Here is a 20,307-nt window from a genome sequence, read left to right on the forward strand (position 1 = left end):
CTTCAAATAAATCCGGGATGTTTATTCGCATCGCAATACAAGTTGTACATAATTGTGTATCACAACACTAAACATTGGCGAGCTCTTCAGATGGGCGTGCAAACGACTGCAGTGAAACTATAATACTTTAACAAGGCCGCGGCTGGCCACGTGGGTCGAACAAGGGTTTTGAAAACGGCCACGTGGCACAGACAATATTCTCCATTGCACCCACGGTGGCCTGGACGAAATAAAAGCACGGATAATATAAAACCGTCGTTTTGCTTATCTATACAGAATAACATGGGGGCTGAAGCCGTACAATATTTAATACATTGTTTCCTAAAGTAACCGATTTACTTCCCTACAAGAATACGATCACGCGGGGCAATACGTCGTGGAAACCCTAGGGGCCGTCCATAAATGACGTCACGCGATTTTGGACGATTTTTTACCCCCCCCCTCGTCACACGGCGTCACAAAAAGTCAGACCCCCCCTCAAATATGACGTCACAAAGCTCTGCCCCCCCCCCAAAACATTTCAATTTTGAAAATAAAACATGCTTCAAATCGCTTTAAACTATTGTCATTGTAGTGTTATAACAATTAGTTATGTCAAATTTCTCACCCCCCCCCCCCCGTCACACATCGTCACAAATGTCTGACCCCCCCCCCTAGGTGCGTGACGTCATTTATGGACGGCCCCCTAGACGAGTGAGAAGCTCCAAATAATTATTTGGAGCTCCATTGTAATCGAAGCAGCCGCGGGCGTAAATTACCAATTTGTTCACAAGCGCGGATCACCCGCCGGTCGTCTTGCCGAGTCGAGCCACGTGACCTCCCGATAACTCGCACGTGACTCTTGAGCGTCACAATGGGGGCACGGCCGATCACGTGATGTGGAACCACCCACGGGGTGGAATTCCCGGCGCTGCTCGTCCCGAGGGCAGAGATCGAACTTTGGGGACGATTCACGAGCCCACGGCGGTTGTACGAGCTGACACGGTCGTCATTATTTTCGCCTCCTTTTCTGTACGATCCAATGGTTACGTTGTTTGTTAGCTCCATTTCGCCTTCCCACCACGTGATGTCAAACAGACGTCGTGGTCTTTTTGAGTTGTGTTTTACCCTCTCAACATGGTGACACGAATCCTTATTACAACCCATGATGGGCCCTTCAAATACGCAGTCATCGACTCTTACACAAAACGATTCAATGCTCGTATTGTGAATGTAACAATTCGATTTAAATGAATCATGCCAGGCCGAGCGCGTCTGTTCCACGGTTCCATTGACTCATCAACGCATTTCTATCCCCGGTGGGTGATGTTCTCGTGTTGTGGTGGCGATTGTCGTGGCCGAAACGTCCTCGTTACGTTCCCGCGGTCTTGCAGAACATTCTTCGAAAAGCGGACGCCGTGTCTCGCTCTCTCTCACCTAACACGATTATTCCTTCACGAGCCTTTGGCCCGTCCAAGGACGGGTGTATTGCAGTAAATCTGAAACTTGCAAGCGAAAAAGCAGACCGCGACTTGATATATTCATTGCATCCATTCGTGTGTAATTTGTAAGGCCGCGGTGACACAGACTTATTTCATTTAAAGGTTATAATTCCTCCTGGTTCATCACGACGTCCTTTTTACTTTGATGTCTCAACAGCGTCACGGCGATCACGTGACGTGAGGGTTCTGCCTTTGTAGTGAGGGTTGTGAGTTGACGCCGAGGAGGGGGGAGGAGGCGCCTCGCCCCCCCCCATGTGGAGTGACGTCAGCCGCTAATTATTATGAATGGCGGGGGTCCATTTTGATTATTAATGAGGAGCGCTGGTTGATGTGGAGTGACGTCACCTGCTCATGATTATTAATGAGGGGGGCTGGTCGATGTGGAGTGACGTCACGAGTGTTGCACACAGACATTCTTGGCTCATTATAGTAGGTAATAAAAATGGTGGGGGGGCGGGGTGTCCATTTGTAGGACGTCACCTGCTCATGATTATTAATGAGGGGGGCTGTTCGATGTGGAGTGACGTCACTTCCGCATGATTATTAGTGAGGGGGGGGTACTCCATATTCAGTGACGTCACCCGCTCATGATTATTAATGAGGGGTGGGGGGGGGGGTGTACATTTGGAGGACGTCACCTGCTCATGAATATTAATGAGGGGGGCTGGTCGATGTGGAGTGACGTCACGAGCGTTAAGGACATTCCTTCATGCTCTGTAATAAAGAGTGATTCACCCCGTGTCAGTCGTCCGGTATAATTAAATAGCAACTAGCGGTTAGTTTATATATAAGATGTGCAGGGTGGTCCAGATGTCTTGTCACCCCAAATTCATTGACCCGCTAACATTTTTTCCCTTTGCATATTCGTTTCTATTTTAAATAAACCTCGCTTGAATATTTTTTAAGTTTTAGAGAATGCAATGGGGGGGGGGGGGGGGTGTCACAAGACATTTGGACCACCGCCTTGTAAAGTAACATGAGGGTCCTCAGGAGCTGGACTCGCAGTGGACGAGTCGCATGAAGGTCACCCCGCAGTCCTCCTCCTCCTCCCACACTTTCCTCGTCGCTCTTCCTCCCCACCATTGATCTACGTTCCCCCCCCCCGCTCGTTGGAAGCCGACATCAAGTTCAAGTTTCGTTGGAAGCCGACATCGCGTGCCCGACGACTCAAGCCCCAGCGTGACACCGCCAGAGCTCTCCCTCTTATCCAGAGACCAGATTGTGATCTCCCGTATGTGTGCGGCCGCAAACTCATCCGTCGTCGCTATATCAACATTTAAATTAAATCGACAGCGACGCATCAACCGGGAGGGCATGAGCTTCATTAAGATGCAAAGCTTCCCTCCCAGTCTGCATGTGAGCCGCGGGCCCATCGTCCAAACAAACGCAGGGATATGATTAGATAAACCACACCGACGCTGCCCAACAGCGATCGGCTATTTCAAATCGCGCCAGCTATGGGACGATGCATCAGGGGATGCGGTCGCCTCCGTGTTCGATTTTGCGAGCGTCGGGGGACGCAGCGGACCAGGTGAGCCGCGCGTTGGCCCCCGTCGAGTCTCCGCGATGGGAAACAATGAACGTCTCTCGAAGCTGTGGCCCTTTAGGCCATTATGAGCCGCCCCGTGAGCGCCAGGTCGCCCGCCAGCTTCCCGTTGCCGTTGAGGTGGTCCTCGCCGCCTCCGCCGCTGCCGCTGCCGCCGCTGCCGCCGATGCTGGGGGTCCCCGCGGACGGAGGCGACGGGTTCGACGTTGGGCTGGGGACGCGACTCCACTCCAGCCGCACCTCCCGGGGGAAGAGGCCCGAGATGTGGAAGACCTGTGTGGGAGGGAGGTGGTTCTGTTCGTTGATGATGCTTATCCACAGACGAAATCTCAATCGAGGCTCTGGATCTGCAACCAGATCTCCAGGAGCATGGAGCTCTCCCCTTCAGTCTCTGTGCCCCCAAATGCTCTGTGCTCCCATAGGTCATGTGCCACCAATGGGCCTTAGTGCCCCAACAATCCCTGCTCCCCCTGTGATCTCCACACTCCTTGCAATTCACATGCCCCCACCCCCCCAGCTCTCGATCCACGAGCCTCTTCCTTTTCTGAACCCTGCGATACCTGTGAACCCCCTCCCGACCCCAGTACCCCTGCACATCCCCCTCCACCCCCCCCCCCTACGAGCCTCACCACGAACACGGCCACCAGGCCCCCCTGCAGGAACCCGGCGGCGACGTCGCCCACGTGGTGCTTGTAGTCGGAGACGCGCGAGAGGCCCACGAACATGGCGAGCAGCAGCGCCACGGCCTGCAGCAGCGGGCGCAGCGAACGCGCCCCTTGCCAGCGCAGACGCGCCTCCACGTACAGCTAGGGGGGCACGGGGGTGTGGGGGGCACAGGAATGTGGGGACGCAGGGATGTGAGGACACAGGCACGCGGGGACGTGGGGACGTGGGAACACGGGGCATGGAGACACGGGGATGCGGGGAAACAGCGATTCTGGGACACGGAGACGTGGGGACGTGGGAACACGGGGCATGGGGACACGGGGATGCCGGGACACTTGGATGCGGAGGCGCAGAGATTCTGGGACACGGGGACGAGCTATCAGAGACGACATTTCTGGGAGGCTCAACAGGCACCCATGGCGAGCCGAGAGCCACTTCCTCCACCAGCCAGGCCCACAGAACAAGTAGCCGCCCCGCAACCTTCGTGCGACAACAACAACAACATCATCATCCTGGTGCTGTAATCGTCCGCGTCATGGTGGAGAAAGTTAAAGGAACAAAATAGGGACAGTTTTTTTTTTTGCGTACGTGGCATGCGTGGTGGGTTTTCGCTGGGTGAGCCCAATTTCTTTCCGCGGGTCCAATGCTCAAATGTAATTTTCAAAATGGCCCATATATAGTATGAGGGGGCAGGTTTGTAGGGTTATTCCTAATCCTATCACGGACGCATTGGTGGTTCCAGCACCACACCCAGTCATTGCAATTTCCCCAGTGTTGTTCATTTAAGGCTGAGTCCATCGAGGGGAGACCCAGTACAGGTGATGATAACACTTTACAATGGTGTTAATCATTTATTGGGAATTGTATGCAGTGAGTGAAACACTGCGCCACTGTTCCCCACCAACATGCACACACACACAACATAAAGACAACGACCCCCTTGTCGAACCTTAACAGACTGTTGGGGCATCTGTGGAGGCTGGCACGGCACACGAGGTGGTGGTTGGTCAGCACCACGCCCGACTGCCTTTGTCTCCATAGTGGCAATGTGTACACATTTCAACAAGTTGTACTTATTTGAGGCTGAGTCGACCTAGGGGAGACCCAGGACCGTTCTGATAATTGTCACTTCCGTTGGCCTTGAGTGCGGGAATCGCACTCGGGTAGCCGAGTTTGCAGGGCAGTGCGATAACCACTCCACTACTTCTCCCCACGTACACACACACACACGTACGAATACGCGCACGCGCATGTACTCACAACGAGGAAGACCATGCTGTACATTGCGAAGGATGCATGGCCAGAGAAGAACGACTTCCTGGGGAAACAAAGGTCCAGACACAATTACTACAGATCCACGACCACCACATATCCACGACCACTATAGATCCACAATCACTCTAGATGCAAAATCACTACAGATCCAAGACAACTCTAGATCCACGATCACTGTAGATCCGCAATCACTACAATTTTTATCAAAAACATTTAACAGAAGTTGCTGACCCAAGGTTTTGGAGCCACCCCAGGCACGCCTCATTGCATCTCCATTCTGCCATCTCAATCCTCATATAAAAACTCACTCTTATTAAAATCACGAAATTTGAACGTGTGAATGTGATTGTACAATATAATTGCGATTATTACGTTTTTAAAAAAAGATGTAATTGCAGAATGCTTTGATGTTGTCTGCCGGCTGAGTCGCCCTTGATAAAGAAGCGTCCTAGCTCAATGAGCTCCACTCAGTGGGAAATACACTCCTGGTTCTGACACTATAGATCCAGACACGGCCACTCGGACTTTACACTGGCAGAGTATGTGCGACACATTGGAGTTGTCGTTGATCCTGAGCTCTCCCTGACCTCTCGTTCTCTCGCCACACATCTCAACATCGCCAGGACCTCACACCTCCTCCATCTGCCCAACATCTCCCACACCCGTCGCTTCCTCACCCCAGCTGCCACCGAGACCCCCCCCCCACGCACCCCATGCCTCCATCGTCAACATCGTCAACATCATCACGACTCGACGATGGCAACTTTGTCCTCTACGGCCTCCCCACATCCCCAGATCCCTCATCTCCAAATGCATGAACGAGTCAACATTTATTCAACGCTGCAGAATTGTGCTCCGCCGTGGCCAGTCCAGCAATATCCGTCGTACATCTGTGCTCAGTTTAACACGAAGTAGGCTTTCGCGACCGATATCGTCCATAATAAAGGTGTTTGTGGGGTTAGATCGCGGTAAACATGAATGTGTCGTTCGCCCGCCACCACTCGACACAGCCAATTAGTCAGCGTTTTCATGTTACTACTTCCGCACACTGCTTGTGTGTTGGAGAGTAAACCCCACAACATGTACAATTTGAGTACGACGTTTCTCTGGCGATTACAACCAGCTTCATCAGGCGATCTACCAGGATTGTGCAGAAGTCTTCCTGTTTTCGGTCTTAAATAGAGTAAAGTTGACGTCATCATCGTGAGCCTATCAGGTGCGAAGACCAGAGGAGGGTTAATGTAGTCATATCAATTACAATGCGTCGTGCTAATCTGAGAATATGCAGTACCTATTCTACACAGAGACTGAGAGTGCAGAGATTACACCTGTGCTCTCTGCCTTAGCCAACCCGCGCGACTGAACAGCGTGGCAGTCAACTCAGTCTCACGACACCGACACAGGCACGGAGGTGGGGGGAGAGCGCCGATCCGGCAGCGGATTGACAAACGGGCTGCCACACTCTCTCACCGCGCCTCTGTCACGAGCTTGGGGTTGCCCGTGCACACGTCTTCCGTGATGAAGCCCTGCGAGCAGTCGGTGAGCGCCGGGTCCGGGCGGCACACGGACAGGAAGTGAGGGCGCAGACGCCCGGTCCACGTCTGCAGAGACACGGGGAGAGATGGGTACACAGGAGGGGTCAAGAGGGGGGGAGGGAGACGTGAGATGGAGGAGACAGACAGGAGACATATTTCGTGGGGCATGGAGGTAAGAGGAGATACGATGACACAGGATGAGACAAGCACGAGGAGGTGGGGAGAGACACCAAGACAGATACAGGATGAGACGTGGTGACCCAGGGAGAGACACACCGAGGTAGGGGGAAGGCGCAATAAGATGGAGGGCGCACGAGAAAAATGATGGGGGAATTGGAGGACACGTGGAGATATGGGTAAACACAAGGAGACAACGATCGATGGGAGATGAGATGCAGGGGAGACATTAGGAAAAGGGAGACAGGGAATAATAATAAAGGAAGCAGGTTTGATGTTGACGGTAATGATGATGGTGACAATGGTGTTGATGAATGATGGCGGCCATAATGGTGATGATAACGAGGGTGGTGTTGATGACGTGGGTGGTGGTGACGATGGTGACGATGACTATGGTGGTAATGATTATGATGCTGATGCTGCTGATGATGACGCCGACGATGGGCGGTGGGCCCTCAGCGCACCTTGGCGAGTGCGGTGAGGGAGAGGCTCGCCGCGGCCCCCAGCAGGAAGGAGCCCACCAGGCGGTACAGGTTCGGCACCAGGTTCCCTCCGCGCAGAGGATCCCGCCGCAGCTGGGAGCGGCCCCGGATGCATTCCACCAGCACCACCTGCGGTGCCGCGAGCAGCGAGCACACAGCGAACACTCTCTCTCTTAACATCGACTGTCATCGTCATCGACCACGAACGGTATCAGCATCATCAATTGTCATCGATGCACTCCACCAGCACCACCTGCGGTGCCGCGAGCACCACACAGCGAACACTCTCTCCCTTAACATCGATTGTCATCATCATCGTCATCGACCACGAACGGTATCAGCATCATCAATTGTCATCGATGCACTCCACCAGCACCACCTGCGCAGCCGCGAGCACCGCACAGCGAACACTCTCTCTCTTAACATCGACTGTCATCATCGTCATCGACCACGAACGGTATCAGCATCATCAATTGTCATCGACTATCAGCTTCAGTCATCAACATAAATCAGCATCGATTATTATCAGTAAATATCATCATCAGCATAGATCAGCATTAATGAGCATCGACTATCATCAGCCTCAATCAACATCGGCGATCATCATAATCAGCACCGTTCATCATCGACGTCATCTGCACGAACCGCTATGTACATATTCTTAGGTTTTTTCGGTAAAGTCACGTAGGTAAAACATAAAAATAAAAATTAATAAAAGTAAAATAAAAAATAAAATAAAAATAACGACGTTTCGGAGGCAACACAAGCTTCCGTCTTCAGATGGAACCGCCACAGCACGACTGCTGTATCAAGTGAAAGAAATTCCAAGAAAACAGTCCTTGTATATATACTGGCTGAGGGTGGGAGGAGCCAAGGTAGGCCCTGGATATTATGTTTGTGAGGTTCGGTGCGGCTGAAGCACGCTGTTAGGAATGAGCCTTTGTTGTGTCTACATACTCATCAACACTCCTCATTCTAGATTTGAAGCTTTCGTGACTGCAATGATTCATATTCTTAGGTATTTTCGGTAAAGTCACGTAGGTAAAAAAAATTAATTAATAAAAGTAAAATAAAAATAATATTAAATTTGTATTTTACTTTTATAAATTTTAATTTTTTACCTACGTGACTTTACCGAAAAAACCTAAGAAAAATAACACTCCTCATCACGAATTGGCCGATCGTCTCAACGGCGTTCGTGAGTGGATAGCGCCGCCTCCACTGCGCCCCCGTGTGGCAGACAAACGCCACGACGCGCACGCCGGCTGCTTTTGTCGATTGCAGAGCAGCGGCGACGACAATTTCACATTCAGGTGGTCAAAGCCGGAGAGCCGCGTGAGGAGACAGCGGAGCGTGTCCCTCTGATGTCTCCGTCGTGTTTGCGGATCGGGTATTGTGCCGTCCTACGTCGTACGGCCTCTGCTCTGGATGACCACGGCCGTACACTGGAGCGTTTTTAAATTGTCCACTTGTACATCAGGTATCCGCACCTGCCATGGCTTGTTCCAATGGGGTTTAGGGTGGACCATGAGGCTCGTGGAAGATCAAAGCCAGAGATCTTCTGGACATCGAGGTAGCCTGAGCCAGCCTGCTGGGAAGGCATCGAGGGTAGAGATTTACTACATCTCTGACCTCTCTATCTACGTCCTGACGTGGGAAGGGGTCATTGCCCAAAGCGTCACCAATTTAACCTTTCTGTTCTTTTTGAGGCAGTGTTGCTGACGAACGTAAATATAACACGTAGGCTTTCGCGACCAATACTATTATTATAATTGTTTTGTTTTGTGGTCAGATCGTGACAATTAAATGTGTCATAACCCCCCCCTCCACCCAACACAGCCGATGAATACATTTGTCACATGAACAACAAACGTGCCAAACGATGACTGCTTCAGCAGCGGGCACCGGTGTCTTAAAGACACGGGCGCCACAGTGGCGAGATGTCGCCGGGTCTACAGGAGATCCATGGGCTCGATCCCGACCTTGACGACTGCTGCATATTTGGAGTTTGCATGTTCTCCCCGTGGTGGCGTGGATTTTTCTCCGGGTCCTCCGGTTTTACCCTCCACATTTAGAATCAACACGCGTTTCGAGTATTTGGCTGCTATACATTTACACATGATAAGCCGCTTCGTTGAGCTATCATTTGTGGCCAGGTCACTTCTGAAAAATAACTTTTTAGCTCAGTGGGCCTTACCTGATAAATAATAACTATTCATAGTTTACATTTAAATGGGTACGAGACGTGTTGAGTTTTGTTATTTAACGATTATCAAATAACGAATTTCAACCAATTATATGTTGCTGGGAAGGGAGTATTTGTGTCGCCAATAAGCTGATACCGACCAAGGCCAGTAGGGCACACCTCGTTCCTGCAGCGGGGGGGGGGGGGAGGCTTCCATCCAGCAGTGGATTGACACGGGGCAGTACAGCAAAGTGGGGACAATGTTTTGAGAACTGTAGGAAATTACGGGGGCGCGGGGGGGGGGTGCAATGATTAATTCCCGTGGGGAGCGGGGGGCGAGGTGGGTCTGGGTCCCTGACAGACTGCATATCCCTGCAAGCTACATGGATTTCTTGGCTGTAAAACCCGAGATGGATCTCAATGTCTGTCTGACGTGGAACCGTCCCCGATCCTATGGTGCGGCGCTGCCTCCTCTAATGCCGTTTCCTTAAAACGCTTTTTGTCCTGGAGGTTCCAAATTCCTGAGCAGTTCCAAATTCCTGCACGGAAAATTCCTGCGCGAGGACACGCGGCGCGCGATGCTCCCTCTACCCTCCGAGCCGCGCGCGTTCAGCCAGCAAAAGAGCGGCGCACGCTCCAGTGGCCTCGGGCAAATCAGCGCCCCCCCCGCCGCCCGCCGCCTCCGCCCGCCAGCCTTGAACGCTTCCTGCTGAACGTTCGTTCACTCGACCTTTGGTAACTGTTTTTGCTTTATTGTGATAACGTTTTATTTTATTACCCATGGTGTCTGGGAAAGAAGGCCTGGCAAGCGAGTGTGCTGGCAATGTGGCCAAACAGTCAAGGAAAAGCATCAGTGTGGACGTAAAAATGCAGGTTGATACGACGCGTGGAGGTGGGAGAGCATCAGGTTCATGTTGGACGCAGCTTGGGTTTGGCTGCGCCAATGGTTAGAACCATTCTCAAGAATGCAGAGAATACGAGGGCTTCTGCTCAAGCCATCATATCGTTAACTGCAACAAAGACAGCTCATTCAAGGAGTATATTAAGGCTATTACCATTACAACAATGAAGCCCTTATATATCGCTCATAGGTTGCGCTGTCGCTAACGCATCTCCATTGGAACCATGTGATGATGACCTCCAATAGCGCGGTTGCGTATAGCGCTCCGTTTACCAAGAACGCATCCTCAGCATTGTATTGTGGCGACGACTGCGCGCGTTGTGCTCCAGTTGCTTCGTTTGTGCGAGGCTCACGCTGACGACGGTGATGAGAACCCCCCCGGCGCTGAGCGCTCCGTCCGAGATCGTGTCGCTCGTGACGGGGTAGGAGATGGTTTGGTCCCCGCAGTAGAAGCCCCGGTGAATGGGGCTCACGATGTTGAGCTCCAGCGCGAGGAACGGCAGGGCGGCTAGCGGGGGGGGGGGGGGGTGTGGGGAGGGGGTCACGCGGCCGGGGAGAGAAGGCAGAGGTCACAGCGATGAGTGAGCGAAACCGCAGTGGATTATCAAATATGCATACGAAACCTTTTTTTTACCAAAAACTATTTTTGCATATTTTTGTAAATGTTTATTTCGATTGTTATATGGACATCATGCCATACAATGCTGGAATACCGTAATTTAGTGCATTCTTGTACCTCAATTAACGACCCGCGGAAGCAGATACTGTATTAGATAACTACTTCTGAGATTCAAACAATACATTCTCTCCGCACTATGGGGGCACAACTTTCTACTATGCTCTACTAAAAATTGACGGTCATTGCATTGCGGGTAAACTGACGTTTAAAAAACATATCTTAGTAAATATATTTATTCTTCCCAAAAATAAGCCAAACCAAATGTCACGTGATAACAAAACAAATTGAGTCATTGGTGGCCACGTGGTTAGCGTCTACTCATTAACTCCACTAGAGAACCCCGTTAAACCACGGGCGGTAGTTGAAGCCCAGATTCGAAGCCAGGATTCTCAGCAGTGCCAGCACAAAGCACAGACCTCTGAACAAGCCTACCCAGTCAACATTGCAATAACGTGAGAGATATTTCCGAATGGATCACTTCATCTCACGACGTGTAATGACAGGGTGACACCTACTGGCTGGAAGGGGAATCACGGTTACGGGCAAGGTTAATTAACAACCAATCAGAGAAGGAGGTGTATCTGGGCCAAAGGTGGAAGGTGGGGTTAGCCGAGATACTCCGGGAACCTGCTCGAAGGTTCAACGAGAGGGCGGGGCCGGAGGCGGGGCCTAGCCACGCCTGGGGGGATATAAGGGGGAGCGAACTCGGGGCTCTGGGCTCGTGTGGGGTCCAGGGTCCTGGCTGTGTCGCTGTTCACCGACATCTCTCTCTGTCACCCGGCCACGTGGAAGATCTCTTGCGTGGCTTCCATCCATCGCCGTCATCGCCACACCGCCAGCCAGCAGTGTAGCCGAGTGAGGGCGATGGGACCACGCCGAGTGATCGGCTGTGTGTAGCCAGTTGAGACGTTAATATCTAGTGTTGTACTCAGTGTGAGGAAGAATAAGTGTTGGCCTGTGTTGTGCCCAGTGGCTACACACAGTCGATCACTCGGATGCTGCTCATTACATACGTATGACATAGTGCCAATAGACCAGGATATAGGACTTATTCTCTGCTCTTCAATTCTCATCTAGTTCCACAAAATAGACTGAAACAGCACAATTGAGATGCATTGTTTTGAGAAAAACACAAATATATGTCCACAACAACATTTTATCGTATCGAAAATCAGTATACAGGGTTGTGTAAATACTTTTTTTTTAAATCTGCTTTGAGAAATTAAGGGATTTTTTATTGTGTCTGTTCAATGCAATTGGGCACGTTCATTAACACTCGTACTATTTCAAATGCTATATACGTGTTCAGCGTGTGAGTTTTACACAGAGCCAGGCAGAAGCTTCAACCTTATTTTGCACAAATTGTAGTCGCAATTCTGAGGCCGTGGCCGAGCTTTGGTTATCAGGCAGCCTTCAACGGTCTTTAGAACACTGCACTGTACACTCATACTGCAGTGGGGAAGAAGCAGACAGCTAATTTATTCTCGTGTGAGATCACAAATCTTCACTGTCCACCCCAGGGTTGTCTCTTGGATGTCTCTACATGTCACTGGGTTTTTAATTAAGAAGTAGTACGGATTAAAAAAAAACCTTCTTTTCGGTTTCAGAGTTCAGAAACTTCCCGTTTTGCAAAGGGGGACTTTTGCTTCCTTTAGCAGCCACTGCTGGGTCATTGCGATCTGTGTTTGCAAAATCGTCCTGATTAGAGCTGTGGGTCATTGGATGGAATTCGTCACGTGTTGCTCATTTCTTATTCTCAGCACAGCGTTGTTCGGTGTGCACTTACTTGAATATTTATGTGAATACGATACCACAGATGTTCCGATGCAATACTGAATCGATTGAACCCCTCGGTAAGTTTGCGTATTATCAGCCCTGATCTATCCGCTGCTGGATGAAGGCCTCACCGGAGCCGTCGCCAATATCTCTCTGTCTCGCAACGCGACGGGTCCATGTAGCTCACAAGATGAATTCATCACTACCCCTTTGACTGCCACTCCATCATTAGTCTCGACCACCTGGCTAAACTCAATTAAACAATTTTGTTTCAGATCAGCGGTAAGGCCCGCTGAGCTATATAGCTCTTTTTCAGAAGCAACCTGGTCACAAATGCTCAACGAAGTGGCTTATCGCGTGGAATGTACAACAGCCAACGCATGTTGATTCTAAATGTGGCGGGAAAAACTGAAGGACCCGGAGAAAAATCCACACAGCTACGGGGAGAGCGACACCGCAAACTCCAAATATACAGGAGTCAGGGTCGGGATCGACCTCCTGTATACCAGGCGAGGTAGTTAACATCTCGCCACACATGAACTTGACCTGAAACTTGCCCTTCCTTGCGACTTGCTCTGCCCGTGCCCACTGAGCTTGTTCCATAGGCAGCAAGATGTCTCCAACATGTGGGACCTCTTCTCGACGTGTTCCTCTTCCGGCCTCCCAGCGCCAACCCAGCACACGCAGCTCGCCATGCCTCTTTGCTCACTTTCTCAGCTTGTTATTCAATTTTCGCCGTCGATGTTCCGTACGCCGAATGACCCAAAATCGATAGGTGTGGGTAAAGACAGGAGCCATGGTGGCCGCAGAGTGTGCAAGCGGTGCAACTGCACGGTGAGGATGCCAGGTATTGAATTCATCACGCATAGTCGGCGAAGGACCGTCGTGCCAAACGTGTGACCTCTTGCGATAGCATTCGCATCAACTTGCTCTTGCTGCCACACACCGGTGTCTTAGAGTGATTTGTTTGATCCACGGATCACGGGGGGCGAGGGGGGGGGGGGGGCTGTGGGGCGACTACGGGGGGCAGCTCCTTTCCTTTGAGGGTCGCAGTTCTCACTTCGAACGTCAACCGCCAACTGAAGTGAGCGCAATTTGTTGGCGTTTTTGCGCATCAAGACGGGGCGACGGTGTCCAAAAAGTGACACCACTGCCGTCTCCCAGCACCGGGCAATGAAGGGGGAGGTCATTGGATAGGTTGGGGGGCTCATGTCCTACCTCGCACCAGGGCCCATGCCAACCACGCTACTGCGTGGGTGGCAGAGATGCCCTCTGTGCAAGTCTGGGTGGGACAAGAGCCGCCGTCGGGGGTGCATTCTTCCTCCACAATGGGTTCTAGTAAAAGTGAAACTCGAAGCCACTTGGCATTGACGGCGTTATAACCTTTGCGCGCCCTTGCGTAGCACAGAGGCTCTTGACCGAGCAGATCGAGGTTGTGACACCTACGGCCCGCTTGTCAATCCACCGCTGAATCAGGGGCTCTCCCTATCGTGCGGGTTATGGATGGATTTTTGGTTGACCATACTTCTCACCGCGCTGTTCAGTGAGGGATTGGCAAAGGTGGGGGATCATATGTTGGAGCATAGAACAGTGCAACAATGGATTGTGCTGCACCGCTGCACTGTTGCCCATAACCTAACTCCGCAGCAGCCGATGACGCTTGTTTTGTGCGTGGTGTTTGCCCATCCGCGAGCGACTTTGACTCAACGCTGCTTCGCTTCATGGATCTGACGAGATCGGGCCGCACTGCGGTGGTTTGATCATAGGCAATTAAACTTATTCGAATATTTTCATCTCTTTATTCAAATTAGTTGAGTGACTCACTGTTTTTTCCAGAAATGTGTTTTTTTTCTCGTAGATGTGACGAGCACTCGTGGGGACGCGTGCTGTTATTTCACGGGATTTATCCATCGGCGTGCTGACTGTAACCGTGATTGCATAAAATCCATCGCGTGTGGCCGATTTCGACATGAACCTCATTCACCGCTTCCCAAATATATGACGGCATTTAAATATGCATCCTGTTCGCGTGTAAGAAAGGTCTCTTTGGGGTTAGGTATACATCACATGTTTATACATCGAATCGATTTGCCAAATAACGTTTGTGAGAATAAACGACGCATTAACCCCAAACGGTGAAGATGAGCCTCGTGCCTCTGATGACTCTTCGCCACCGCCACCCCCTTCACTCTTCCACCTCCTTCATCCCCTTCACTTTCCCACCTCCTCCTCCACCCCCTTCACTCTTTCACTGCTTCCACCCTCCACCTCCTCGCCCATATCTCCTTATTCTCCCCCCCCAACCCCTTGCCCGCATCTATCCTTCTCCGCTCCTCCGCCCCCATCGCCCGCATCACCACAATCGCCCACCTGATCTCATTCCACAGGTGAAACCACGCGCATGGGATTTCCGCTTCACGTGACCCAACGAACATCTCGCAGAGTCTGGAAAATTCCTCGTTTCCATGACCACCGGGAACAACCCCAGATCTTGCTGTGGTTCGGCACCAGTTCCCAGATCTGGGTTCCCACGCTCCGTGACCCATGGTGCTGCTCTGTCGCGTCGGACCAAACCGTGGAGCGCATCATCTGACGCTTGCCGGCGTCGCCCATACACGGGCAACGCCACAGACATCCGCGACATCTCCCCTGGGGGCCACCGCATGGCCCAACGACCTCAGCATTAACTTCTAACCACGGTGGCGAGATGTTAACTACCTCGCCTGGTATGCAGTAGTTCGTGGGTTCAATCCCGACCCTGACGCCTGCTGCTGTATATTTGGAGTTTGCATGTGCTCCCCGCGGTCGTTTTCCAGGGTCAGCCCAGATAAAAACGCACGGCTGAGTTTAAAAACCGAGCCTGGGAGCCCAGGTACCGAGACCGTTTGGAATGTTGACCCAGACTGCTGTGCGAACACACACTCGTGCGTCCAGGGCCGGTTTGAGAAGCGAGCCAGCACGCTCCCCCGTGGTTGTGGAGACTCGTGCAGCGCCTCCGCTATTCTCTGGGCTCAGTGTTATGTCCGAGACTACCATCCCCACAGATTCGTGGCAAGAAAATCAGTCTCGCATGTACTCGTGTCTCGAACCCGAAAACCTAACCCAAATAACCATGGAATGTGGCTTCCCTTCTTAATTCGTCGACTGCAACCCGAGGACGGTCTGTGATTGGATGAAAACCTGATCGATCGATATACATTTGCGGGGACATTAGTCACTTCCGAAAGAGTCAACGCATCTGGCTCGAGAGAGTCATCTAAAGAGTCAACGGCTCTGGCTCGAGAGTGAGTCTTACGGGTCAGTGATCATTTCCAAGAGTGAACCCCTTGGGATTCCTAAGATTCGGTGTCCGAGGTTCAGAGTGGCAGGCGACGGCACTCCGAGGGATGATTGTGTCTCGTCAATAGACGCAGCTCAGAGAGCCAGACTACAGCACCCATTGACCAACACAACTATCGCAGTTCAGAATCTTTAGCATCGGAATAAGGATCTTTATTTCGACTGGAAGAATCTGACGACCTATGCATCTCTTTTTTTCCTACAGATGATGTCCGGTTAGCGAGCACCATTGCACCGTCAATGCCGCGTAACGTCGATTACCTCCCCGCGTTCACCACCTGGCAACGGTCACGTGGTGAAGTAGATGCATGGTCAAATAACTCGCGTGCACGAGACGTCGTGGGGAGGTGGGGTGGGGTGGGGGGAGGGGGTCCTCATCCAGCAGTGGACTGGCAAACGATTCATACTCTTAGTTCTTTCGGTAAAGTCACGTAGGTAAAACATTTAATTAAAATAAATAAATAAATAAAAAGTGATTTTATAAAGTTTCATATTCTTTATTTATTCTGTGTTTTATATATTTTTATTTTATTAATTTTAATTTCATTTTTTTATTAATTTTTATTTCATTTTTTACCTACGTGACTTTACCGAAAGAACTAAGAGTATGAATCCTTGCAGTCACGAAAGCTTCAAATCTAGAATTAATGGCAAACGATTCTGTAAGAGGAATACTCCACGGCATTCTAATTGTCACGCTTAGGGTAACGGTGCGAAGGGAACTGCACAACGCGAGATGAGAGAAACACGGCAGACAATGCAAGCGATAAGGGACGAACGACATCCAGACAAAAACAAGAACCGAATGCATTGTTGAATACATTGTTTGACGCCCGACACTTGACAATCTAATCCAGGCGAGAAACCGGTGAGAGGTGGGCGGGGGGACGGGGGCGACAGGAGTGAATTGTTAACTTATTCAGGGCAGTGCGTCCTCAACCACGGCCAATTATCCGCGAAGAGACTTTAATCCTATAAACTCGAAGTCGTTCTAAGAGTCACACTGTACCACCCCCCGACCCACTACAATGAGAGGGTGCAGCAGCATCGATCATCTGCCAGAGAGTCCACGTGCCCAGAGCAGACATTTCACTTGTCGGTACCACACGAGGTGGCGAGGAGATGTTAACTCCCTCGCCTGGTGTGCAAGAGGTCGTGGGTTCGATCCCGACCCTGACGCCTGCTGCTGTATGTTTGGAGTTGGCGGTGTCGCTTTCTCCCCGTGGTCGCGTCGATTTTTCTCAGGGTACTCCAGTTTCCCCCTCCATATTTAGAGAGACACGCGTTCAGAGTATTTGGATTCTGATATACATTTGCAAACGATTAACCACTCCGTTGCTTGTGAAAGAGAGCTACATCGCTCAGTGGGCCTTATCTGATCAATTAAATAGTCTAAAATTTACTTTAGCGGTTCTAATTCCTTAATGTGGCCAATAACAGTGAATTATGTGATAAGTCGTATAAGTGAGGTTATCAAGAAAATTAGTCCACTCTCGTTGGCCGTGCAGATACATGGGGACCTACTAAAGGTGTGTTACCTTAGGTGGTACCGATTTCTGCTGTGGCCCATGGACGATATAATTGGCTACCTCGAGCCAGCGGTGGAGATTCCACATTCCCATAGCGGCGTTCACACACCTCCCGCGAACCCCAATGTTTGAGCGTCAGTACTCTGTATCAGCCCCAGATGAGTTGCGATGATGACTCTGGCTAAGCGGTGCCCCGTATAAACACAAACCTTCCTTTAGAAGATGCCCCACACCGCACACGAATCCACGCGCACACACACGCACACAGACCCACACAACGCGCAATAGCAAAGATCCCCTGTATAGACACATCCACTGCTGGCGCGAGTGTTGTGCGCATGTACCGATGAAGACCGGAACGGCGCGCACCACGGAGCAGCGTGGTGTGGTCAGATCCACATCGGGCGGCCTTCGTCTCCCCAGTGCTAATGTTGACGCACCGTACCGCCAGATTACTCGTTCATGGCCGAGTCGAACTATGCCACTGGTAATAGCCGTGGCCGGGAATCATAAAAATTGTAACCGGAATTGTATGGAGCAATGCGGTAACCACTGCGCAAACCGCTCCCTTCCTCGCGACTACAAAACAAAGACAAAGATCCCCCATATATAGCCTTCATAGACTGTTGGAGCAAGTGCTGTTAGCGAGTAGCAGCACCTATGAAGGCCGGCACGGCACCACGCCCGGCCGTCTTTGTCTCGGCCAGTGGCGATGTTTACACACCGCACCAGGTGCTCATTTGAGGCTGAGTCGACCTAGGGGAGGCCCATGACCGGTTCAGACAATCGTCACTGGTGGTGTTGGTCGTGAGCGGGAATCCAACTCGTGTCGCCAGCTTCGTAGCGCAGCGCGCTGACCGCTACACCACCGCTCACCACTACGCGCAGGCATTAACCGAGACACAGAGAGATTGGGGGAAGGGAGTGGGGGAAGTTTGCGAGCGCCTATTAAGGCTCTGCATGCTCACCTATGAGGAGGCACGCGATGTCGAGAAGCACAAAGGAGCCGCAGATTCGTTGGCAACGAGATGGGGAGTCCCGGTCCAGTTGGGAATCCATGAGTAGAGAGGGTGCGGGTTTGTGTGTTCGTGAGTGAGTGTGTGTAATAGGTGCTCGCTAACAGCACATGTCTCAACAGTGTGTGTAAGGCTATACGGGTGATCTTTGTCTTTGTGGATAATAGGTGCTCGCTAACAGCACTTGCCCCGACAACCTGTTAAGGCTATACGGGGGATCTTTGTCTTTATAGAGTTTGCCTGCGTGTATGAAAGAGCGTGTGCGTTACTGAGCGTTGTGTTAAAGGTATAGTTGCTATGTAAGCATGTATGTCTGTGTGATCCCGAGTACCTATGCATGTACACGTGTGTTTATAACAGTTTGTATGCTGGAGATTGTGTGTATAAGAAAGTGTGTGTGTGTATTAGAATGTGTACGAGCGAGGTGTGTGTGTGTATGCGTCCGCGTGGACGTGTGCAGCGTGTCTGGGTGAGAGCGTGTGCCCGTGTGATCACACCTGGGCGCGTGGGAGAGAGAGAGAACCAGGAGGCAGAGTGGGAGGGATGGAGGGAAACATGGGCGGGGTTCGTTGTGGATGCTCTTGATAAGAACCGTCACGTACACGCGCCTGCATGCATACCTGTGTGACAGACAAAGATCCCCAGTATAGCCTTTGAGCAGGCTGTTGGGGCAAGTGCTGTATTAGCGAGCGCTTAGGAAGGCCGGTACCACTCCCGGACTGCCTTTGTTTCCCCATTGCTGATGCTTGTTGTTGTGAGCGTCGCTCCTCTGCCCTCCGTTGTTGCTGGAGGACGACTGACTCCCGCAGCCCAGTAGCAACGTCCTTCACGAACCTCCCCCTCCTGCACAGAGGTCGATGTTGACAGCGCTGGTACCAGTCATCGGCAAACTCCAATCACCTCAAATCTTCCCATTTCCTCTCAAGCCCGCGGAGCGCCTTTTGAGCCCCCTCGATCCGGCCAAACAGACGCCGCTGCATGGGCCAAGCGTTGGTTGGCCACGCGGACTACGCCGCCCAGCCAACGCAGCCTCGCCTGCTGGATGAGTCCACTCACACGAGTCCAGATCTGTCGAGGATCTGTCTCTCTGTGCACCCCCCTTCTCCCCGTGCCCAAATCCCTTTCTCGGTCCTGCTCCCCTCCTTGCACCCCCTCCACTGAAATAAAGCTCCCTGCGCATTGAGACGTTGCCTCTCTTAAAGCCTCGCCTCCTCTACGTTGCCCATTCTCTTCCCTCGCTCCTCCACTCCTTCCCCCCCTCCCTTACCTTTTCGTGACCTCTAAGTACCCCCATATCTCTCATTCCTTAACCGTTGCACGATCTCTACCATCTAAATCATTCTATTGTCACATTTTTGTCATTGTATGTCAAACGCCGTCAGTAAAAGCGCTCTGTTGATATACAATTATATTAGATGTGTGAGCTCCTCACGCAGATGTAGCCAGGCCAACCGCAGGAGGGATCGTTCGGCAGGTCAGGCTGAATGTTTCAAGCCGGCCCCAGGTTTCCCCCCCCTCCACTTAAAGGTAAGCGTAAACAGTGGCCGATAAATAGACCTCGGGGCTTCGTGTGGAGTGACAAGCCAGGTAGCTCCTCCACATGGCGTTACGCAGCCAATTAAGAGAAATTACCGCTCGACTGATTGATTGTGAGCGAGATCTCCGTTGCTAAGGCAGAGATCGTGGTGGCCGCGAGCACGCGACACGGCCCAGGTGCGGG

At 51.6% G+C, this 20,307-nt stretch overlaps 1 protein-coding gene across 1 annotated transcript; it reads right to left on the reverse strand.

Moving 5' to 3' along the window:
- Window positions 1-2,409: 2,409 nt before the first annotated feature.
- LOC144739917 (phospholipid phosphatase 2-like) lies at window positions 2,410-19,636 on the reverse strand. Its single transcript, XM_078622800.1, has 7 exons — window positions 18,540-19,636; window positions 10,602-10,756; window positions 7,145-7,291; window positions 6,439-6,569; window positions 4,954-5,011; window positions 3,657-3,833; window positions 2,410-3,300 (listed from the first exon to the last, which is right to left on the reverse strand). The coding sequence occupies exons 1-7, from the start codon at window positions 18,628-18,630 to the stop codon at window positions 3,085-3,087; spliced, it is 975 nt and encodes a 324-aa protein (XP_078478926.1). The 5' UTR covers window positions 18,631-19,636; the 3' UTR covers window positions 2,410-3,084.
- Between the last annotated feature and the right edge of the window lie 671 nt (window positions 19,637-20,307).

Source organism: Lampetra planeri, chromosome 3 (assembly GCF_965212315.1).
Source record: "Lampetra planeri chromosome 3, kcLamPlan1.2.h2, whole genome shotgun sequence".
NCBI lineage: Eukaryota > Metazoa > Chordata > Hyperoartia > Petromyzontiformes > Petromyzontidae > Lampetra > Lampetra planeri.